Below are 25,145 nucleotides of genomic sequence, written 5' to 3' on the forward strand. Positions count from 1 at the left end.
ATTGAAAGTTTTTCTTTTTGAGAAAATTTCTTATTTTTCAGAAAAAATTTCTATGTTTTTCAGAGATTTTTCATTGTTTTTCTAAAATATTTTTCCTATTTTTTCTAGAAAATTTTCTTTGTTTTTCTAGATATTTTTCTTTTTTTTTTTTATTTCTAATTTTTCTCAGTTATTTAAGAGATTTTTCTATGCTTTTTTTTTTTTAGAGATTTTTCTCTATTTTGGTTGTTGGTGGAGACGTTCATACTGTAAATCGAGGGGGGACACACTTGAGAACACGGAGAAGAAGCTCATTCTTTGGTTCTCTAAATAGTGCAAAAAACAAGTTGAAGATGTTTTCAGAAAATAGGACACCAAGAATAGAACATTACTCAAGTTACCCAACATGTTTTTCGGTGTTTTTTGTTTTTGAGAATAGAAAACAGTTTTGGGAAACACTTCCCGAAGAGGCCCTTATTTTTTTTCTCCTTTTTCTAGCTCTTAGGATCTATTTCACAATATTTTCAAGCTTGTTTTTTTGTGAATATATATATACATCCTATAAAAGCAATTTTTTCTAAAAAATTGTAAAAACACACTTATACACCATCAATACAAGCATAAAACAATAACTCAACATGAATCAAGGGGTGGCTCAAATTGAAACATTTCTTTGTATTGTACTCTTCTCACGAATATCTCCTTTAACTTTGTACAAATAAATACTTTGTCAAGTCTTATATATCATATAATTTTTAGCAATAGAATCAAATCTTTTATTAAGATTTTCATGTTTCTCATTTCGTTTTTGCTAAACCATCCTTACGTTCATAAATAATTATTTTACTACAATTATAATTATAATTATGAATAGTTTTATTATTAATATTTTGTTTCAATGTCTATAATTTTATTTTATTTTATTTTAAATTTGTTTGATGAATTATTTTTTTATCATCAACTAAATTTTAATTAAACTTTATATATTTTTAAGTCTACGTTTTCTTAGATTTTCATGTCCAAATTCATATTAAAATATAATTTATTGGCAACATCCTAAAAATATAAAAACTTTACAACACTTTTTTAACTGGCTAACTATTATTTTAAGATAAATTTTTATATAATTTATAACTTCATAAATAAAACACTCATTTAAATTAAAAATTAACTATCAAAAGTTACTTAGAGTCCAATAAACACAAGTCTAAAAGATAATGAAAAGTGAAAATTTTTCATACAAGATAAGTCTTCTTATCTTAAAGTAATTTTTTTAAATTTATTTTATGCAAATATAAACATGTCTATAAAATTTTTATGTTAAATTATTTATTTATTTTATACATATTCCTTATACATTTATATTTTGATTATATTTTTTGTATTTTGATTATACTTTTCATACTTGGATCACAAATTTTATATCTCAATATCATAGCCATATTTTTCGTAACTTAGTCATATTTATTTTATACTTTAGCCACTTTTATATATATATCTTGATCATATTTTTTTACACTTACGTCATATTTTTCATGCTTGATTATACTTTTGATACTTATTAGTTTAATTATATATTTTATACCTTAATCATATTTTTGTACTCCAATCACATATTTCTTATTTATATAATATTTTTTGTTCCTTGATACTTTGATAAAAATTTTCGTATTTTATTGATTTTTTTATACTTGTTACCTTTTTTGCACCTTAATACCTTGGTCACATTATTCATGTACCACTATTACTTTTTTTGTACCTTAGTTCCTAAGTTACCTTCTTTTACATGCCTTAGTGCATAGGTCACATTATTAGTACCTAGATCACATTATTGGTACTTTAGTATTAAGTCACTTTTTTTATACCTCAATACCTAGGTCACTTTTTTTTTTTTTTTTTACTTTACCACTAAATAACATTTTTTTGTAGCTAGGTTATATTATTCGTACTTTAATACCTATGTCTAGTATTTAAATTACATTTTTCATATCTCAATATCTAAGTCACATTCTCCATGTAGAAGTCATTTTTTTTAATACCTTAATAACTAAGTCATATTTTCTATACCTTAGTATCTAATTTATTTATTTTTTCATACTTACCTAGGTTACATAATTTATACCTTAGTACCTAAATAACTTTTTTCGTACTTTAATACTAGGTAACATTATTCTAAATCATTTTTTTTTTGTACTTTAACAATTAGGTTACATTTTTATTTTTTTTTGTAGCTAGATAATATTATTTGTACCTTAGTTATATTATATGAACCTTAGTTCTTTTTCACACCTAGGTCATTCTTTTCATAGCTAACTCACATTTTTTTGTATTTAAATCACTTTTTGCATATTTTAATAACTAGGTTACATTCTTTAACCTTATTTTTAATCTTTCATACTTTAATACCTAAGTCACAATTTTTATTTTTTTTTGTACCTTTGGTACGTATTTTAGTTTTTCTTTACTTTTAACTTCTATAAGATTGAAAAGGTGAAAATCCAATCTCATAATCTAATGTTCAATAGTTTATGTTTTGCACCCTACCTTCTAAATTTATATGTATTTTATTGTTATTGTTATTCTGTTTTATTATTGATTTTTTTTTTCTTTTCCTTTTATTATTTTCAGTTTTAGAAACAAATAAATGAAAGAATGCTTTTTTTTTTCTTTTGCTTTCTTTTGGTTGATTTTACTTCTAGGGAATATTATTAAATTGAATGATGGAAAACACGTAAATCTCAAAGAGATTTTAGTATAGTTTAGGTCACTTTTTTAAGTAACTAATCAAATCTTATTTGAAAAAAATAAATTGAACATTTTTTTAGCTTGTCAATTAGTAAGCATTAGAGTTGGGTTTAGGTGCCCAATTAGGCTGACCCCGACCCAATAAATGGGAGAAATAAGGGGAGTAGTTTCTGGGAGTTTTAAAACTTCCCAAAAGCTCACTATTAAATGTAAGAAAGGGTTTTTTTTTTTCCTCTTAAAGAGTAGTCTCTACACCAAAGAGAGAAAGAATACTTTTTCTCTCCTCTCTTTCTCTGAAAATAAAATGAATAGTACAATTCTTCTGGGAAGATGCTAATCTAGTGTCTCGAGCATTGATGCTGCTTGAGTGCTAATCTAAGCGCTTGAGCACTACATCCTACAATTGCACTCCAAGAACTATTCCTGCAACTTTTTCGACTACTTTTCCACTAGAAAACTTATCCTTTAAATGACTTTTTACACCATGGATGTTGTTGAATGTAAGAAAGCTTTGATCTTCACTTTTGGGTCACTATAGAGGAATAAAAATCCGTTTTTTACAAGGAAAAATCCTATGATATGGTAAAATGGGGATTACAATTCGTTTAAGAACAAAATTTGATTTTTACATTGAAACATAAAAACCTATGCTCTTAACCATTGAGCACCATTCATTCATTTCTCTAAGCAATGGGATGAATAAACACATCCTAGAAAATAGATGTGAGCACACCCTAAAATGAATCTAACACTCAAGAACCTAACCTAGGGCTTGGATACTAGTTGTTGGGAAACCTTTGATTGCTTTGTTCCTAGGCCCTAGCTCATTAGGATACATGTAATTCTATCTTAAGCGCTCTAAATCTAAGAATAATGGAAAACATGGTGTTTAAAAATAAAAAACCGAACCATAGATCAAGAGAATAGTGTCATACCTACAATCAGAATGTTGCCAAATCGATTCTTATCGATGTAGAAAGCTCCATAGGTGTAGAAGATCTCATAAACTCAATCGTCTTCCTCCTCATGACTTTTCCTTGAGTTTAAGCATTAAGATGGTGAAGATCCCAAGGTTGGAGGTTAGGGTTCTTTCTTTAGACTGAAGGGAGAGTATGACAAGACTTAAAACTCCAACCCCCAAAGTGGTATTTATAGGCTTCTTATTGGGCTTAAGTGACTTGAACCCATCTTAGGTCACTTAGTCCAACCCTAAAAGGTTGCTAATTGATTAATTAACACAACAATGCTCCATTTAATCAATTAGTTTGGACTAGAGATACTGCTCATTTACCTTTATGCAACCTTACAAAATTATCAAAATGCCCTTTATGCACACAAGTGAACTAAAAACTCATATAACCCTCATAAACCGTGTCATCAAGGAATATGAGCTCAAGCAAGGACCACTGTGACCCATAGGATAGTGTTAGCTTCCTTGAAATCCAATTATGAAGTTAACTGAACATCTTATTATAGAGAGTCAATTGTATTCCAATATCTTATGTATATTACAATGAGACACCAAGTACTTAAGTATGTGACTTGCTATCAGGAATGGCAACGGGGCGGGTTTGGGACGAGTCACTCATATCCCATTTCGATCCCAAAATATATGGTTATTTCCCATCCTGTCCCAAATCGGGGTGGGATGGGGTATGCACTCCCATCCCTGGCCTGTCCCGACCCGGGTATGTGTATGCACTTTGTGTTGCCTAAAAAGAAGGGAAAACAATGAGTTACAGATCTGCTAAAATGAGGAAAAGAAATTAGCAAAAAGACCACACCTTGTTGCCACCAGATTACAGATCTGCTATACGTTTGGACTCTCCAAAATTTCTAATTAAGCTACAATTACAATGATCCCAATAAGAAGGACAATCCCAAATATCACCAACAAATATCTTATCTTTTGCCCAGAAACTAACAAAGAAGCACCCCAAACCAAACAAATCAACATTCAAATCTCTCATATTTTGCCCATAAACTGACAAAGAAACACCCCAAATCAAACAAATCAACATTCGAAAAAAATACCTAAAATGATTCCTATGGAGAAAATGGTAGTAGTATAAACTGATGAGACTGCTAGTAGTTGTAATTCTTGTGAATATGAGATAAACAAGGATGAATCAAGAGGAGATGGAGGAAATGAGATTATTGAATGGATTTTCGGATGGATTATCTTATGGATTCTTGCATTGAGTGGGAGGAACAACAACCCTAGCGATAGAGAGGAATGAGAACCCTAAAACGAGAGAGGAAGACTAGAAAGGATCAAAGGAAGCAAATGTTTATAGGTGGGGGGTAAACTTATAATTTCATATTCGAGGCGGGGCAGGGCATATTATTACTAAACCCGATCCCGCCTCGAACTCGATTCGGGTTTTTTAAAAAAAAACTGAACCCGTCTCATCCCCGATTTCTATGCTCCCATACCTGTTCTAATAAGGGCGAGTGACTCGAAAAACCCGTGAAATTGCCGTTCCTATTTGCTATCCATTGTATATTGTCTCCTCGTTAACTAGTCATTCGTAGTCTAATAAGGTAAAAACTATCAACTTTTCAAGACTACTTTTACTATCCTTGAGTTACAAGGATATTAACTTAATATCATAACTTACAATTAAAAATAACTTTAAACATTAAGTCAAAATAGTTAACATATTCTTAATTTCAAAATTTTTGTCTTATTTGTCCACATCTAATAAGAGTATATTTTATAACCATAACTCTAAATCCATGACACATTTTTTACATGCAATGTTTTGTGATTAACTTATATATATATATATATATATACACACACACACTTTAAATATGAATATTTAATAAACAAATTTATTATTTAGATTAATCAAAATAAATATTAGTTGGGTAAATATTTCAATTTAATAATTTAGAATTAATTTTAAGTTAATTTTTCAAATAACCTTAATGCTAAAGTAGAAAATCAAGTATTAAGTTTTAAGTTAATAACTTAAGAATATATAATTTAACTTAAAGTAAACTTAAATCATTAAGTCATAAGTATGAGTTTTACCAAATACCCTTGTAGTGTTTGCCAAATTAGACCCCAAAGCCCCTAATTAATTTGAAAATGAGGTAACTTTGATGATTTTATATTGCAAATTATAATTTCCTTTGTCATTTTTATTTCTAGATTTAGTAAACATTCAATATTGAAGCTCAAACACTTTTGAGATGCTAAAAAAGGATTTGGTGGTTGAGTTGCAATCATTTCAAGAATATAAATAGTTTTCGATGAGCATTTATTACAAATAGAAAAATTAGAATGTAACATCAACACATTTTTATTATCATCATCGGACTAATATATGTGTTCATGTTATTTATTTGTTTGCACTTAAATGGTGGTTCATGTTAATGCCACCACCAACACACCTTCTTTGTGTAAGTGCTGACTTCATGATTATCGGACAAATTAGTGGTGTGGGTGTTTTTGGTTTTGATATGATGCTTCATGATGAGAAAGAGATGACTATGGAGATGATGATAATGCTAAACATGATGAAGGAGATGTTCAATAATGTGATGAAGATGTTTATCATCCTTAAGCGTCATGAGCTATGACCAACCTCCTTCCAAATAATGGAATGAGTTCAAATTTGACTTTGTAATAATTATGATATATCTATCTTTCTACACAAAAAGTCAGATGATGTTTATTAGATGCGAGGAGAATTTCAAATAAGTATACAAGTGAACTTGAAATTTTCATCCATAAAGAAGCTTAAGTGAGAAGCAGTGGATTGAAGTCAAGAGATTTATGTACATTATACTCATAATTATAATCAGTATTATATAAATTATACATTATGGTATTAATATTGTTTTCATCAAAATGGGCTTCCTTTATTTTCGCATGTCATAGAAACACATTGGTATTCATTTTAGTATAAAACAAAACCATTAGAATGTAATTTTTTTAAACTATTAATATTTAATGAAATCAAATATTTACTCAATGTTAGTATTAAATGTATACTTTGTAAATTTCATATTTTTTTATTAATATACATTATATTATTACAAAATGCTGCAAATTTTACTCTCTCTCTATATATTATTTTGTTCAATAAAATAACTTCAATAGGTATGTTATTATTATTTTTTAATTTTTAAAAATATTTTTATGTGTTTTGACTTATATCTATTTTACTACTTTTTTTTTTCCTTTTTAGATTTTCATCCATTAATTTTTAATACTTTTGTAGAATTTAACAACCGATATTTCACGAGATTTGGGGGGAAAAAAGGGAACGAGTGAAAAAAAGAAAAAAAGAAAAAAGAAAAAGAAAAGGATACTCAAATTGCATTTAAACCCCAACGAAAATGACTACAATCTTACGCCGGAAACGCAGCCTGAAAGTGCCCGCCCTTTCAACTACAGAGCTTACAGAGCCAGAAAGCAGTGAGTGGGGAGGTTGGATGGTTGGAAGCATCAAAGATGAGTACAGTAGATAAGATGCTAATAAAGGGCATCCGGAGTTTTGATCCGGAAAACAAACACGTCATCGCCTTCTTCAAGCCCTTAACTCTCATTGTTGGTCCTAATGGCGCTGGCAAAACCGTAGTATTCATATACTCAACTACTCATTATTCCCCTGTCTCTCTCTCGCTCTCTTAAAATCGTTGTTCTATATTTGCAGACCATTATCGAGTGTTTGAAGCTTTCATGTACCGGAGAGTTGCCTCCTAACGCAAGGTCTGGTCACAGTTTCATCCATGATCCCAAGGTCTCTTTCTCTACTCGAGGGTTTCTATTTTTCTCTCTCTCTTTATCGGGTTTTTTCCTTCAACCTCTTTTTGGTTCATGGCCCCGGAAACATTCTTCTTCTTTTTTGGTTGTCTTTATTGTTTCCTAGAAATGAAAATTTTCAATTTAAATTGGGAAATTGTTGTCTTAGTTTATTATTTCTTCGATGGAAAATTCAAGATTCAAAGTTTTAGATTCTTTGTTGCTAAAAGCAGTATAGTTTTATTGAATATGCTAATTTCTCTTAATATTATTTTAAGGAAAATTCAACATCGTTGTAGGTTGCAGGGGAGACGGAAACGAAGGGACAGATAAAGCTTAGATTCAAGACAGCTGCTGGTAAGGATGTGGTGTGCATAAGGTCGTTTCAGCTGACGCAAAAAGCTTCTAAGATGGAGTACAAGGCAATCGAGAGTGTCCTTCAGACAATTAATCCTCACACCGGAGAGGTAGGTCTTGGCTTTGCTGGGTTTCTGCTTGGAAGTTCAATTATTATTGTAGAAAAGCCAAGGTTTAGGCCTGCTTGTCTTGTTTTGGGCTTAATAGGCTTTACTGGAAAGTAGTGCTTTTGGGTTTCATAAAAAGTTGGAACTAATATTGATTAGTTTGTGAATAGGATCAGTTTTAGATTTTGCTCAACTATAATGGAAATATATGGATTAATTTGTTTTGCTGTGAATTCTGTATGCTTTACGGTGGAGTGAAATAGAATTAGGAAAGAATGTACAACCATGTCCATTGATGATACTCATTTCTCTTCTTTAAGTTATTTTCTTCACAATATGCTGCATAGAGTTGTTTAAAACATAGAGGGTTGCTAGTAATTAACCAGCAGTATTTCTTGGTGGATTAATTTTCACTTATTATCAGTTTGCTTTAGGAAGTTGGTTCAATAATTAATTGTGATTCTCTCCTATCAAAAAAAAAAAAATAAAATAAAAAATTAATTGTGATTCTTGGTCTGTTGCTTTTTCCTGCATCCCTGGGCAATCTCTTGCAGGGTTGGTCTATTAGAGAGCATATAGCCCTACTGAGTGGTGCTAAGCAACCTGGTTTCTTTGCTAGTCTCTCAGGGTTGTGAAAGTGAAGAATGCTAATGTCTTTGAGGGAGAGGGCTTTGGTTTCCTCAACTTGGGGAAGAAATTACCAGATTTTGGTTGTCTTTGATCTTTAAATTTGAGTCTGCCTAAAAGTATGCTGTAAAGTAATCGTTAGAGTGTGATATTAAAACAGCTCGCCATTTTGGGGCCAGCGGACCTTCTCTTTTTGTTTTGTTTGGTTCCTTGATCTTTTTTCATTTATTTATTTATTTTTTTCTGCTTGAGGAGGTGCCTTGCACTCTTTTCCTATGAACAAAAGTTACCATATTTAGCTCCCATCCCAGAAGCATGAGAAAAAGAAAATCCCTCTGTTCTGGTGCTATAAAATTGCTAGCACAATATGACCAAATTGTGGGCAGTATGGCATCTGTCAAAAGCCTTGTAGGAAGTACTACTCTGTTGGTGTATTTGAGAGGGGTATCTCTTTGTTGGAGCTCAGATTTTTTAAATCATGATAAGCACTCATTAATTTCAATATTTCTCTCTATGGAGTCTTGAACTAGTAGATGTCTCTTTGTTAGAGCTCAGATTTTTTAAGCCATGGTAAGCACCCATTAATTTCTATATCTTTCCATGGAGTCTTGAACTCATTTTCTTATCATTCGTATTGTGTCGCCATTGTTAAATTCTAATGTATATATGATAGCAACATAAACCAATTTCCTTCTTGTGGAACCTAAAATTTGGGACCCAAGAAATTGTTTGGGTTCTGTTTATATTTTTTTTTGGTTCTAATTTAATGGTATTAGCTATCTTTATATATAAAAATGTTTTAGGTGCAGCTTTATTGTTGCCCTTTTTGGTAACCATAGAAACCAAAATGAAAATATTTTTTATTTTTATTTTATTTTTCCCTGAGGGATTAATACAAAATTAATTGAAAAATCTAGGTTTATGGGTGGTTGAGAATTGAAATTGGTGGAAAGGGATTTAATTTGTATATGTAACTGCTTTGGAAGATGGAAGTAGAGTGGGATGGGAAAGAAGTTCATTTGAGGTTGTGTGCATGGAGTTTTAAGCTATATTGACAATGTTTAAGAGGCACAAGTGACTTTTCTCATGGTTGAAGATGTCTATGGTTTGAGGGTCTGGGAATTTTTATTACTGGCAAATGAAGTATGCAGAGAGCACTTGAAAAAAAGAAAAAGAGAATTTGAAGGCCTTATCATGGACTGAATTCTCCGAATGTGATCAACAAATTCTAACAAAGAAGCGTTATTTTTTTTTTTGATAGGAAACGACAAAGGAATAGATTGATAAAAAGGAAGTACAAGAGAAGGATGAGGAATCCTCCCACCAAAGAAAAACAAAACTACAAGGGAACAAATACGAGAAAATACAAAGTAGAAACAAACAACTGCTCTATGTTAGGCCAACCCATTGGAGTTACACACCGTTAACCAATCAAGATGTATTACATTAAGGTGAATCCCCTTAAAAACCTTGGAACAAAAAGCCCAAAGAGAAGCAAGGAAATGAATCATGTCCCAAAGGTTCTTTGAATTCCTTGCTTTATCTTAAAAAATCCTTGCATTTCTTTCCTGCCACACCACCCATATTAAAGCGATGCACGCAGCTTGCCATAAAACAATCCCTCTCTTAGAAGATCCAAAACCATTAAAATTGGTAGATAGCATGTCAAGATGCTCTAGGAGGGACCCAATCTGTCTTTGTTAACTGAAATAATTTGTGCCACAACCCCATCGTCAAAGAGCAATGAAGAAAAAGATGATCTACTGTTTCTCCATGCTTCATGCACATCATGCAAATGTCGGGACTAAGTGCTTTGTAGGGTCTTCTCAACTGTAGCATGTCGTTAGTATTTACCTTTTTGTGAGCCACTAACCAGACAAAGGACTTGATTTTAAAAGGGACTTGAGAATTCCAGACTAACTTGGTAGGGAAAACTGAAGGCAAACCAGAAAATTAGGATAAGGCAAGAAAGAAAGATTTGACTGTGAAAAGTCCTGAAGGAGATAAAGATCAAGATCTCATATCTGGAACCGAAGGTGATAAATGTAGACGATCAAGAGACCGCATGAGACTTTCTAAATCTTCTATCTCAGAATCGGAAAGGTTACGGCGGAAGTTAAAGTTCCAAGAGAAGGGGTGAGTGGATCCAAGAATTGAAGAAATAGGAATGTTTTTATCCGTGACTACTCTAAGTAGTCTTGGATAGCGGACCCCCAGAGGTTGATCCCCCCACCACAAGTCTTCCTAGAACCAAATTCTTTCCCCATCTTCTACCATGAACCGAGTAAACTTGGAAAAATCTTCGGAGACTTGTACAATAGCCTTCCAAGGACAACGATGTGACCATCTAACAACAGTATTGACATCCCAACCATTAGAGTGTGATCCATAAATGCTTAAAATGACCTGATGCCACAACGCTGAACCCTCCCTAGGATACCTCCACAACCATTTCCCTAAGAGAGCGGAATTCCATAAGGAAATCCTTCTGAAACCCAATCCCCCTTTCGTCTTCGGATTACACACTACATCCCAGCTAACTAGATGATCTCTTTTGCCTTCCCCAACCCCAGACTATAAAAAATCTCTTTGCAACCTCTCAATTCTTGCTGCCACGGAGGCGAGAATCTTAAACAAGGAAAGGAAGTAACAAGGCATATGTGTAAGATAAGATTGAATGAGAGTTATCCTGCCTCCAAAAGATAAATACGCCTTTTGCCACCCATCTAATCTACTCGAGATCCTCTCAATCACAGGATCCCAGAAGCCACCAGACTTGGGGTTCCCACCCAGAGGAAGACCCAGGTAGAGTATGGGCCACCCAGAAGCCTTGCAATCAAGCAACTCGGCCAACCTATGAAGATGATTCTGACCAAGGTTAATGCCATAAATATTACTTTTGTCAGGTTAACCTTCAACCCAGAAATGTGCCCAAATACTAGCAAAACACTCTTGAGAGTTAGCAAGTCCTCTTCTCGAGTGCTAGAGAAGAAAATGGTGTCATTGCAAATTGTAAATGGGACACCCTTGTTCTGTTCCTACCCACCCTGAAACCCTCTAAGGCATTTCTTTCCTCTGCTCTCAATAACATCCTACTTAATACATCTGCTACTATGGTGAACAAAAAGGGGATAAGGGTCTCCTTGTCTTAAACCTCTAGATGCCTTAACCCACCCTTTAGCGTTTCCATTCACTAGGACTGCAAAAGACACCGAGGACAAATAACCTCTCATCCATTTCCTCCATCTAGGATTGAACCCCTTCTTCTCCATCACATGATCCAAAAAATCCCAACTCACATGGTCATAGCCTTTTCAAAGTCAATTTTGAAGACAACTCCTTCCTCCCCTGATTGTTTTTCTCATCCACTATCTCATTGGCTATGAGAACTGCGTTCCAAAATTTGTCTCCTTGAACAAAGCTCCTTAGTGGAATGGATAGTTTCATGAAGTATCCCTCTTAGACGCCCTGCTAACACTTCGGCTATAATCTTGTAAAGACTAGTGATCAAGCTAATAGGTCTATAGTCTGATATCTTCTTTGCCATGCTTTTTTTGGGTAACAGAACTATGAAGGACGCATTAGTGCTTTGATTAATAATCCCGCTCCTGTGAAACTCATCGAGCACTTTCACTAAATCCTCCTTAATCACATCCCAACAATCTTGAAACACTGTAATGGTAAAGCCGTCAGGCTACGGTGCTTTATCCCTATCCATCTGAAAAATGGCCTTAGAAATCTCTTCTTTAGTAAAAGGGGATTCCAACCTAGATGCACTCTCTCCAGATATAGGGGACCAATCTAAGCCTTCAACTCTCCAAGACTCTCCAGAAGGACTAGCATAGAGCTTTTCAAAATACCTTAAGATCTCCTCTTTGATGCTCTCTGAATTATCCCACACTAGGCCTCTTTCATTCTCCAACACCTTGATAAATTTCCTATTTCTCCTACCATTAGCCACTTTATGGAAAATTTTTGAATTACAATCCCCTTCCTTAACCCATTTCACCCTAACTTTTTGTCTCCAATGAATTTCTTCCCTCAAGATCAACTCCTCTAACTCTCCTTTCCTTAAGGCTCTATGGATTAAAAGTTCAGGGGAGAGACCCCCTTCTTGCTCCATGGAGTCAAAGTTAGCTAAATCTAACAAAATGCTTTTTTTCCTTTCAATTAGGTCTCCAAAAGAAGTCTTATTCCACTCTTTCAATTTGGCCCTAAGGAATTGTAATTTCCTCATGAACTTGTGACCTTCCCACCCATCTCCTTGAAACTCCCTCCACCAACTTCCAAAGCTCTCCTTAAAACTAGGATGTTGCAACCACATATTCTCAAACCTAAACGGTGTTGGGCCCCTTGAACGGATTGGTTTCCAAGACAATCGGCCAATGATCCGATGTCCATCTAGGAAGAACTTCTTGAAGACTTTGAGGGAATAATTGTTCCCACTCATTTGAGTAGAGAAAACGGTCTAATCTCTTGCATACGGGATGCTCTTGCATGTTTGACCAAGTGAATGGTGCTCTTCTTAAAGGTGGATCTATCAATTCGTTTTCTCTTATAAAGTCGTCCAAGTCCTTCATGCTTGGGGTCAAACTAGCACCTCCCAATTTTTCTGAACTTCTCCTTATGACGTTGAAATCTCCACCCACACACCAACATGGGGAAGAGAGTCCAAAAATGTCTGAAAGCTAGACCTAAAAATCTTTGCTAAGTGCTATGCTATTTGGGCCATAGACTGCTGATAACCAAAACTGTTCGCTTCCATCCACTGCGAACTTGACTGAGACCGAAAAGGAACCTAATACACCTCCTCACTGTGCAATTTTTTAGAGTCCCAAATGACCAAAATCCCACTTGAAGCCCCGCACGCCGGAAGGGCTGCCCATTCCTTATTTCTGGCTGTCCACACACTACCCACAAACCTTTTGTCATACTTTGCCTTTTTTGTTTCCTGAATCATCACTACATCTGGTTTTTTCAGATCTCAGAAAGTCTTTAGCCACCCTTTTCTTTTTCCTTGAACCCAACCCCCTGGTATTCCAACTGATTATCTTCATGGATTAAACACATGGACCCTAATCCTCCAAACCAGTTCCAACTCTTTCACAAACCTTTGGAACATCTGCTTTTCCTCCTGGAGTATACTTTTATATTCAGAGACTTTAAGACATCGCGCACTTTTGCCATTTTCCTGGGGATATTCCTTATATTTGGAACTCACCTGATGGGGAGCCCGCAGAAACACCCTGGCTAACTGTAGCCTAGTTGGAAGGTGGAATTGTTTTAGGCATCAATGGGTTAACACTCTCGGTCAACTGGTTAGGGTAAGCAGTTTGGTTCACCTCCAAAACGAGGTTAGGGAAGCCAACACAAATTTGACCCATAGTACCATCGTCATCTTTTTTGAAAATAAATTCGGAGTTCTCACGGTTTTCCAAAGGATTCAGAGACTGAATGTCTGAACTGGGAAGAATGGGGGCAACAAGACTCAAGAAGGAAGAAGTGAAACCACAAGAAGGGGGAAAATAAGACGAGGGAGACTGAAAAGTTGAAGACGGGGTTACCTCCAGATTTTCCTAGGCCTGCCAGCCCTCAACAGCGGAGGCCTCGTCTCCTCCGACCCTTTCTCCTCCCGCTTCCTTCTTCTCAATGGGCCCATCGTCCGTTTTATTTGAATTCGAATTGGGCAACACCTGTATTTGCTCTCCCTTGCTACGTGTCCCCTCTGCAAGAACCACAGCCATACCCCTTTGTCCCCCCTTCCTGGTTCTATTATCCTCCCCGACACGACATCTTCCCCCAGCCGTTGATCTAATTTTCTCCACCCGCCTTCCTCCACTTGTCCCCGTGTTAAATGCAAAGGCCTCCCGAGTCAAGTCGCCCTTTATGCTACCTCTCCGAACGTCTTTCTTTGACCACTACGACGGCAACTGTAAACACCCAATCCCATCTGTCACCTCGAGTAAAGCTGGGAGGACTGACCTATCTTTCATTGCGATTCTTACCCTCGCCTTGCTAAGATCGAACAATTTTAACATTCGCCAATCAATTTCAGTCACCGTCCCCCATTGCTCCACTATTTTCTTCAGATGTACCTCAGACCAGAGATGAAATGGCAACCCCTGTAATTCGATCCAACCTCCTCTGAACTTCCCCTCTATTTTCGCATTTTCCTTCGATAACCATCTTCTCATCTGTACTGAAATCCTTCCTTCAACCCGTAGGTTCCTCAAGTCTTGGAGAAAGAGAGCTTCCTCTATTGTTTCGACGAAAAAAACTCCTTTTCCGCTTGAGAATGGTACAATCGTGACCACGCCTTTCTTCCTTAATTTTCTCGCCACCACTCGGCCAACCTCAACCCAGTTAACACTATCCTCAATGCATTCACACACCATTGCGCGCGCCCACCTCCCAACAGGAACAAGGCCGCCTCCTCTTGGTCCTTCGCCACTGACCACTTTCGCGAAAGACCGATGTAGGGAACCCATGTGATTTTGTGAGAAACTGTCCCCTCTGTATTACCTTCCTTTTTCAACTGCATTCGACGAGTCCACCAACATTGAAGACAACGCTCTTTTAATATTCTCCCATCCTTTGCCCTCCTCGCCCTCTGGAATAATCAAATAAGAATATTTTCTTTTGGTAGCAAACTCCGAGATCCTTATGAACCTTCCATGGTCGTTGAAGCCAACTTCCATCAAGTGGGCACAACATTTTCCCTTGAACTTTTTGTTGAAACCTAGGTGACTCTTCATTTCTATGGCTTTCGTCAAATGTTCGATCATCCACCCGACTGCTTCCTTTTCAAAACCTAAGACGAAAGCAGAGCTTCTACTGTGCTCTGTGATCGAGCACCAAGTTCCTCCGTGCTCGCCTTCCAACCTAACCGAGAAGGTCTTCCTCTCCACGAAAACCTTCACCGACCTTACCATTCTCTCCCTTTCCACTCCTCTATAGCAATACATCAATAAAAGCGTAACAAAGAAGCGTTATTAACCCTTAGGAGATCCCTAGACCACTCGAGCAAAGAGAAAAAGTTAGTTTGAAGGCTGTAACATGACCTAAAATTTCCCAATACAATCAATGAACTCTTATTGGAGAAATATTATCAACCCTTAGGTGATCCCTAGATCACTTGAACAACGATATGAGTAAAGTCTTGGCCTGATCAGAAAGCTCCAGATCTACGAAAATCTTGTTGCTCTTTTCTTTCCCTATATACCAAAACAAGCATAAAGGGGCCATCCTCTAAACCTACCGCTTCTTGCTTGCAAAACTTTCTTGCTAATGTAACTACTAACAAGAATGCTTTATTGAACCATGGGAGCTCCAAAGAAAACCCAAATAAAGAGAACAAAAGATAGTTTTTTCATAATGGATGAGGATATGATTTGCCAGCTCCTCATTGGGTTTGCATAGACAAAATCTGTTAACTATAAATCAACCCTTCATAAATTGGTTGGTTGTTAGAATCTTCTTTCCCCACTGCTTTGAACAAACAAACTGACATTTAAGGGGGCTTTCACCTGACACCTTCACAGGAAACAAATGAGACACAACCAAAGAAAAGGATTTAACAAAAAAATTCCTGTTCTTGGCACATCTTAGTTTCAGTCTATCCTTGTAACTCCCTCAAACAGTTTCTCGCTGAATGCTCTACAGAAACAACTTGACTATCTCCAAGTCCCAATCATGAGAACTCCTTAGAGAACAAGGGTTCTAATGACCTTGCTTGTCTCCTTAATCCTGTAAGTTAGCTAGCCAAATGTTCTATTGTGAAGCAATATGCTAAACAAAATATGGAAGCATTCTTCAACGTAGAATCCCAACCATAGGTGATAATAGCCTAAGACCATTGCCAACTAGAGCTCTTGTTCTGAATCAAAAATGTCCCAAACTGTTTTTTTCCTATAGGTAATGTGTGTGTTCTCTTTCTCTCTCTCTCTCTCTCTCTCTCTCTTATGGGCTAGAGGGAATCAAACTTGAAACCTGCTCTATCTCTACAACAACCTCTTGCCACTTGAGTTAGGCCTCAATTGTGTCATCAGAATCTCTTTGAATAGCTTTCTAAAACCCAACACATACTCCTTCCTCCTCTTCCTAGAACACCATCCACCCTGTAACAACACCCCCTCTGCCACTACCTCAAACTTTCCTTTAATAGCTTACCTCCACCAATAATCCTACTCCGCAAACAATCAATTTGGAGATTGGTTGGAGTCGATAACTTTTAAATATGGTGACAAATGATTCATTTATTTAGGATAAATTACAATGACCTCCTCTACTGCTTAGTGCTTACGACAGTAATGCTTCCTGTCCTTCTGTTTTCGAAGCAACATTGTACCCTTTGGTTCACTAACTTTTAATGTTTGTTACTGAACATTTAGTTGGATGGATGGAATTTTCTGATGCTATACTCTTAATTTCTAAAAATGCGATGACTACACTTAAATGGTTTATTTGAGCACAAACCTCCACATGAATAAAAGAGGGTTGATGATTTTCAGTAGCAGCTTTATTGTATGGGTCTCCTATATATAGTTTTTCCTTACAATTCCCTGTATAGAAGACAAAATATACAGGTCCATGTAACATAAATTTCCAAAACTACCTAAGAATAGCTTGTGTGTGTGTGTGTATGCAAAAATGCGAAAAAGAAGTATTAGTGACTGCTGACAGCACCATAGCTAAAAATCAAACTTCTCTGTCCAAGAGTTCCTTCACATCACCATATTCCTTGTACTGCACTTGATATAGTCCTTAGAACCATAACCCTGCCATGACATAATTTAACTACACAAAGCATGTAATACGGAATGTAAGATTCATACAACATCTTGCAGCATATAAGAAATCTACATAAGAAAGTTCAAGACTAAGTTATAAAACAAATAGAAATAAATACTAGTTCGTGCACTAAGTATTATACTAAAGCCTTGACACTTAGCTTAGGTAGCAATGTGTAAGGATGAGGGATAGGTGAGGTTCCAGGTTTGACTCAATCTTAAAAAAAGGGAAAAAAAAGACCTATCAAAGAAAAAAAATCCTAAGTTATATGCCACAATAGCTTTATGTGTCCTCTATAAATCTTTATTTATCCTAAAAAATCTTAGCATTCCTCTCTTGCCGATAGTCCAAATAATAGCTAGTTATATGCCATAAAATCCGACCTTTTAAATGAACTCAATTACCATTAAAGGAAATAACTATCATAACTATCATCTCTATTACATTTCTTGGGGTGAACCAATCAATTTGAGCAAATCTAAACAACTTATGCTAGAGTACTAAAGCTAGTAGATAGTGAAAAAAAGTGGTGAATTGTTCTCCATTAGTCAAACACATAACAACTAGGATAAAGGAATTTGAAAGGCCTCCTCTTTTGAAGTATGTCGCTGGTATTAACTTTATTATTAGCCACAAGTTATTCGAAGGCCTTAATATATGGAGAGGCTTTTGAATCTCAAATGAAATTGGCTAGAAAGGAAGGAATTAAATTAAGAGAAGTAGGCAAGACTCCAAAAAAGGAACTGACTGAGAAAATGCTCAGGAGATCAAAGACCAAACTCTTGCATTTGGAAAGTGGGTGAAAAATAGACATGGAGTAGTGAGGATATGAAACATGCTAGTTTCTAGAATTCTTGATTAGAAAAGTTGTTGTGGAGATTGAAATTCCATGAAGTAAGAGAAAAGGCCTAAGATAGGAAGAAAGGAAAACAAGAGTCTTTAGTTCTTATGACCCTAAAGATATTTGGAAATTGAAAATGGAGAGGTTGCTCATCCTATATTGTATCTTCCAAAAAATGGATTTTGAGCCATCCCCTAAAAAGAAATGAACAAAATGAGTAAAATCAGGTAAAACAAGTGTAATAACCTTCCAAGGGCATCAATGTGACCTCTTGACAACCATGATGGCATCCATCTATTAGGGGGTGACTCATGCATATTTAAAATAACCCTATGCCACAAAGCACTACTTTTTCTTGGGAATTTTCATAACCACTCCTATAGTTGGGCTCTATTCCATAAGGAATTCCTCCCTAGACCTAGATGAAAAAGACAATGAATTAAAAAAAAAGAGAGATTGCTCTTGTTATGAGGAATGAACCTTCTTAGTAGAGGAAAGGAATAGCAATAGATTCTGATGGAGCATCTAGGAACAAGAAGAGTCAATTTGATGATGAATTCTTACGTGGTCCAAGGAAAGAAAAGGTTTGATACCACGATTTCATCTATATTGGATCTTAATATCAGAATAGCTTATATAGTCATGATTTAATTCAAGTCCACTGACTTTTTCTTTTGTTTATTTCTAATTTATCTAGTCTTGCATGCTTGGTTCCAACATATTAGGTGGTTTCTTTTCCTTTTAAAATCCTTCAGCATTCCTCAATCCTAGAAGCCATGATTGGAATCTTGAATGTTGTCAAAAAATAACTTGGAATGTGAGACAGAATATAGATTGCATTAGACTAATTCTACCGCCAAAAGATCGATAAGGTTTAGGCTTTGTGTCAACCCCCTTGAGGAGACCCAAGTGCAAAATGGGTCATTGTGAGACTTTGCACTTTAAGAAGGCTAATTCACTTATAAAAGGCCATGAGTAAAATTGATGCCTAGCAAAATACTCCTATCAAGATTAATGTTAAGGCCTTGAATATGGCAAAAAATTTAGAGAATAAGCTTGAGATATTGCAAGTCTTCTGCTTTAGCTCTTGAGAAAAAAAAAATGGCATCACCAACTAACTGTAAATGAGTCACCTTGATTCTGTCCAACCCACCACAAAGCCCTCTAAAATACCACATTTTTTTGGTCTTAGCTGCAATCTACTCAACACATTATCCACAATGGTGAAAAGTAGGGCAAGAGTGAAAATCTTTTCTTAATCTCCTTGATGGCTTCACCCAACCTTAGCCACTTCCATACTAAAAAAATCTAAATAGACTGACGATAAACCTACCAAACCCATAATCTCCATCTCTGATTGAAACCTTTTCTTTCTAAGCCATGGTCTATAAAGCCTTGATCCACATAATCACGAGTGCAAAATCCTGACACTAATGTGCTAGCCTGAGCTAAGATTGGAAGTTGGGGTTCCTATATGTACTCAGTGTTTACAATTATTGCTTTACTCATTTGATCTATTTGAATATTTATCATTTATTTTGAAAGTGGGGGCGATCCATTTTTCTTTGGATATTTTAATTTCAAAAAATAATAGTGGGTTTGCATCTTGTAACTGGTTTTTTAATGTAATAATGTCTTGTTTTGTGTAATTCTAATGCCTAGGTTTTGACTTCATGTTGTTGGGCTGCAGAAAGTTTGCCTTAGCTATAGATGTGCTGACATGGATCGAGAAATACCTGCTTTAATGGGGGTTTCAAAGGCTGTCCTTGAAAATGTTATATTTGTGCACCAAGATGATGCCAACTGGCCACTGCAAGATCCTTCAACATTAAAAAAGAAGTTTGATGATATCTTCTCTGCTACCCGGTATGCTTCCATATTTTCTGAGCATTTATTTTAACAGACAAATTCTTATGGTTCAGATAATGTATACCCTTAATTGCATTCATAAGTGTGCCTTCTTCCCCTCTATGGAGTTATAAACTTGGTGTTGTTAAGATTTAGGTAACATGGCCCTGTTGACTTCTTAACATGATTGCCACTGTTATGAATACATATTTTCTTGAACATGCAGTAATATAGTCGTTCTTTCACAATATCATGGAAGGGCTTTTTATGAAATCTTTTGAGTGCCTTGTCAAAAATTTCATGGTGCACCCAAAAAGCTTCTAGAATAATCTTCATAGGATTTTGGTTCTTGTGCTGCAACTTTTGTTATAAAGCGCTGGTTTAGCATTTTTTAAGACAAATTCTGTTAATAATTTGAGGTTTTTGTTCAGATATAATCATGTTTTTCCAAACCAGGTACACTAAGGCGTTGGAGGTCATTAAAAAGCTTCACAAAGATCAGGCTCAAGAAATAAAGACATATAAGCTGAAGTTAGAGAATCTTCAAATCCTGAAAGATGCAGCGTATAAGGTTTTTTTCTATGCTTTTTTGACCAAAAAATATATTTTTTTTAATAACACTTAAATATCTTATTCTATATTATATTTCTCATAATCTCAATTTAATTTATATTTTAAGTTTATAAGATGAGTAAAACTTCAAAAAAAGTCTACATGGCAGTTGAGAATATTGTAGTTTCATTTGTTTATTTTCTTTGATAGCCTGATAATATTGATAATATTTAGTTCTATGCAAGGGGTTAAATGCTTGGGCATTGTTTAGTTTTATAGAGTGGCTATTTGTCTAGCTAGGGGAAAGGTTTTTGTTTTTGGTATTTCTTTTTGCCTAGTTTCTTGGGCATTGTTTGGATACTTTGTGTGTACTTTTCGCCGCTTCTAGGCGTTTCTAATACAAGCTCATATTTATCTATCAAAAAAAAAAGGGGTTAAATGCTTCTTGTTGTAAGGGAATGTCATGGAGTGTATATCACTTTTTCTTTAATGTAGAAATATTCTCTCTGCCAGCTATTCTTTAATCATCACGTGGTTGATATTAATTGGAGGCTGGCGTTGATGTTCCACTTCTTTTGGAGATTGTGAAACTCATTGGGAAAGGAGACTTGGTTTTTTTGTGTTGGCCTATCATGGGGAGCAGAGGGACATGGCATTGTGGTCATTGTAGGAGGTGGATCGATGTAGGACAGCGGAGGCATTCTTTTGAGACAGAAAAATATGGGAACAAGGAAATTTAGATGAGAACTAGGTATTAACTTCAGAAACATAGAATATCATGATATGACAACTTAAAAAATATAGCACAAAAATTAGGTAGTAACTTCAGAATGTAGCTTCTCTCTAATGGTGCTGGTGTCTCCCGGAGGGAGATGCTGGTTTGGTGTTGAATCAAATTTTTTTGAGATTTTGATTGAGGAGGTCAAAAGAAAGTTAGTTGGGAAGATCTGTGAGAGGGGTCAAGACTTTTCATCTTGGATTAGGTTGGAGGCAAGGGCTTGGCTTTGTTGTTGGAAGGAGTGGAGGCTTGTTGTGCCATTAGGGATGGAAAATCCTTCAGACTGGATTGGATGGAGGATGGAAGAAGTTATAAGCTGGTGTTGCCGAACAACAGAGCTAGACAGTTTTTGCTTTGTACTGCAACTTCAGTGTAGGCAAAGAGGTTCACTTCAGTTTTCCCAGAAGGAAAAGGTTTTCTTGGGGGCTGGAAGATATTTTCCGCTAAGCTGAGGAGTGTTGGGTTCTTTCCTGTTCACAAAAGTGTGGAGGGGCCTGGTGCAGTTTCTGAGCAGGTAAAGGGTTCCAGTTTCTCAGGGTTGGGAAAGAGGGTTCCTTTGTAGAGGTGGTTTCCAAGTCAGAATAGGGCAGAGTAATGAGGTGTGGATTTAGGTTGAGAAGGAGATAGTTGACAAGAATTTAGAAGCTCTGAATCATAGTCTTGTGGGCAGTTTGGGGGCCCCTGATGTTTTGCCTCCGAACCTGGCAGTCTTGAGAAAGTGGGCCTTGGTCAAATGGCACCTTAAGGGGAACCTTTGGGCTTTGTTAGTGGGAAACCTTATCCTCTTTGAGTTTGAATTTGGCAGGGAAGCTGAGAAAGTGCTCCACTCGGGTACGTTCTTCTTTGATGAAAAAAGGCTTTTTTGGATTGGTGGAATCCCTCTATTGGATGCTTCATGGAGGAGTCTTGCATTCAAGAAGTATTGGTAAGGTTGTGGGTCTCCCTTTGCATCTTTGGGGAATTGACTTCAATGACTTGTTTAAAAGGTTAGGGGATGCTTGTGGGGGTTTGTATTTGTTGATGAGGACACAACAAGGCGGTGAAGGTTGCATTGGGCAAGAGTCCTAGTGAAATTTAGAGGGTGGAAGGTGCCTAGCTTTGTGCAGGTGGTGGTGGGGGGCTCTTGCTATGTGGTTCAGCTATGGTGGGACTTTCCACCATGGAGGAGTGAGGTGGTGTCTTCTGTGGAGTTCAGAGAGAGGCAGTTTGGAGTAGAAGGTGGGGAAAGTTCACGTGTGACAGTGAAAGTGGGAGTTAGGGCTTCTGAAAGGGTTGGTAGCCACATGTCAATTGAAGGCACATTGAAGTTCTAGAAAAGGAGAGGGAGGACCAGATTGTGGTACTGGTTGCGTGCAGGTACATTTTGGCTGGTCTCCAGGCGAGCTGGACCTATCCTTGAAGGCTCTGTTGGTGGGCTTGTTGAGGTTGATACTGAGGGTGTCGGCCCAAGTGGTTATCGGGCCATGCTTGGTTCTATAGGAAGAGGAACCTTTTATGAGTAGCCTAGTGAAGGCCCAAGGGACTGTGGGGCTGGCCCTGGGCTCTTCTAAAGATTTGAGTTTTAATGGGCTCGCTCTTTTCAAATCCCATGCCAACAATTTCTTCTTTTTTAGAGAAAACTAGTAGGAGACCTTGCTCTGTTCTCTCTTGCAGAGCGATGCTCAACTTAGATCCTTACGTTTCAAAGTGTCTTCTTTTTGATGTGAGAACAAAGTTGGTCGCAGATGAAGCTCTCATCATCGAAGCCAACATTTTCCAAGGAATGGATCCTAGGGTTTATTCTGTGGGGGGAGGGTGTTCTTCTTCTTCTTTTCCTTTTTCGGTGGCGAAGTCCTAAGATGGATGATTGTTGGATCTCACGGGGAATGAAAAGAAGGGTCCTTTAGGTCTTGGGAGACGGAGGTCAAAAAAGCATTGGAGGCCCATAGATGGTCGGAGTGGGAGGAGCTTAGCTCCACAATTATACCCAGTAAGTTTGCTGACTTCAGTAGTTTTTTGGGGTTTCCAATGGTGGGGTTTGAAAAGGAGATCACTGCTTTTTTGAGGAAAATGGAGTCAAGAAAAGGATGTGGGGTTAATGTCTCAAGGGGAAGTAGGAAATCTTCGTCTTTTCATTTTGGAGAGGGAAATCCGAAAGCTTGAATGTTTGGTGAATTACAATTGCTCTCCTCCCTCAGTGAAGGGAAAAAAGGGAAGCAATGGGGGTTCAATTCTCTCACTTTGAGGTCATGGTCTTCTTCTTCAGTTTGGATGGTGGTTTGCAGTTTCAGAAGGGCTTTAGGTGGCTTCTTATCCTTCTTAGGGTTTAACCAGTTTTCTAGCAGGTCAGGTTGGGTAGTTGTATAGGTGGTTTGTATTAGCTTTACCCTTTTTTCTCTTGCTAGGCTTTAGGCCTTTTTTGTATACTCCATGTGTACTTGGCTATGCCTTTTGCTAGTGCTCTTTAATATATTGTCCTATTTACCTATCTAAAAAAAAAAAAAGAGAGAAAGATAATAGATGAGAAAAGAAGAGCAATTTGATGAGAAAATAGTAGATTTTTGAGAAAAAGAGAAAGCAGTGTAATAATTTTGAATAATAATAATAATAATTGTTCTTCCTTTCATGTATTCGACCCTATTTATAAGAAACTCAAGAAGCTTAAAAACATATTGTTGATTTTGGGATTTTTGAGAATTTCTCTCTTGTATCATTTCAATAGAATTACACCAAATATATATAAATTTTAAGAGATCAAAAAAGGAAAAAAAGGAAGGAGCTTGTTTCTAGCCTAGGATATCTCTATTTACAAAAAAGAATTAGTCAACTAAACTAATAAGGAAAAATATTTCCTAGTTGGAAAGTCTTCATACAAGCTGTGCATATTTTCTGACACTCCCCCTTAAGCTGGTGAATAAATGTTCTTCATCCCCAACTTGGTTGTGATGTTTCAGAATAAATGTGTTGTAAGTCTCTTAGTCTATATATGAACCAATTGGTTTTTTGTGGAAATGTAAGGGATGCAAACTAGCCCACTATCCAATTTTTCTTTGATGAAATTTGGTCATACTGAACTGGATTGTGAGCTATGCTAATGGTTGACTTATCACAGTAAAGTCTCATTGGCCCCTCCCACCTAACCCTAAGGTTGGTGAGTATGATTTTTATCCAAAGAAGTTCACATATTTCATGTGCCATGGATCAAAATTCTGCTTCTGCACTTGATCTTGCTACCACTGATTGCTTTTTACTCCTCCAAGTTACCAAGTTACCTCCTAAGAAAGTGTAATAACCAAAGGTTAATCTTCGATCTGTAATTGATCAAGCCTAATCGACATCTGTATATGCTTCAAGTCCAATTCCTTCTGCCTTTTGAAATTGAATGCTTTTGCCTTGTGTTGATTTTCAATAACGAAGAATTCTGAATATTGATTCTATATGTATCTCTTTGGGATTATGCATGAACTGACTCACCACACTCATTGCATAAGCTATGTCTAGTCTAGGATGCGATAAGTAGATCAACTTCCCCACTAGTCACTAATATTTCTCTTGATCTATCGACACATGCTCTTTATCTCCATCAAGTTTGTGATTTGGCTCAATCGAGGTGTTTGCTGGTCTACCTCTCAACATTTCTGTTTTTTTGAGAAGGTTAAGTGTATACTTTTGCAGTGAAATAACTATTACTTCCTTTGAATGTGCAATCTTGATTCCTAGGAAATATTTTAACCTTCCAAGATCCTTAATTTTAAACTCATTTGCAAGTTTCTTCTTTAGTTT

General features: G+C 36.2%; 1 protein-coding gene across 1 annotated transcript in view; it reads left to right on the forward strand.

The window, feature by feature from the left end:
- The first annotated feature begins 7,092 nt into the window (after positions 1–7,092).
- Positions 7,093–25,145, forward strand: part of LOC117914286 (DNA repair protein RAD50) — a 97,110-nt gene continuing 79,057 nt past the window's right edge. Inside the window, exons 1-5 of the mRNA XM_034829548.1 lie at positions 7,093–7,315; positions 7,395–7,481; positions 7,783–7,950; positions 19,896–20,071; positions 20,510–20,624. Coding sequence (XP_034685439.1) covers positions 7,193–7,315; positions 7,395–7,481; positions 7,783–7,950; positions 19,896–20,071; positions 20,510–20,624 — 669 coding nt within the window. The 5' untranslated portion in view covers positions 7,093–7,192. The remainder of the gene's footprint in view (positions 7,316–7,394; positions 7,482–7,782; positions 7,951–19,895; positions 20,072–20,509; positions 20,625–25,145) is intronic.

Source organism: Vitis riparia, chromosome 5 (assembly GCF_004353265.1).
Source record: "Vitis riparia cultivar Riparia Gloire de Montpellier isolate 1030 chromosome 5, EGFV_Vit.rip_1.0, whole genome shotgun sequence".
Lineage (NCBI taxonomy): Eukaryota > Viridiplantae > Streptophyta > Magnoliopsida > Vitales > Vitaceae > Vitis > Vitis riparia.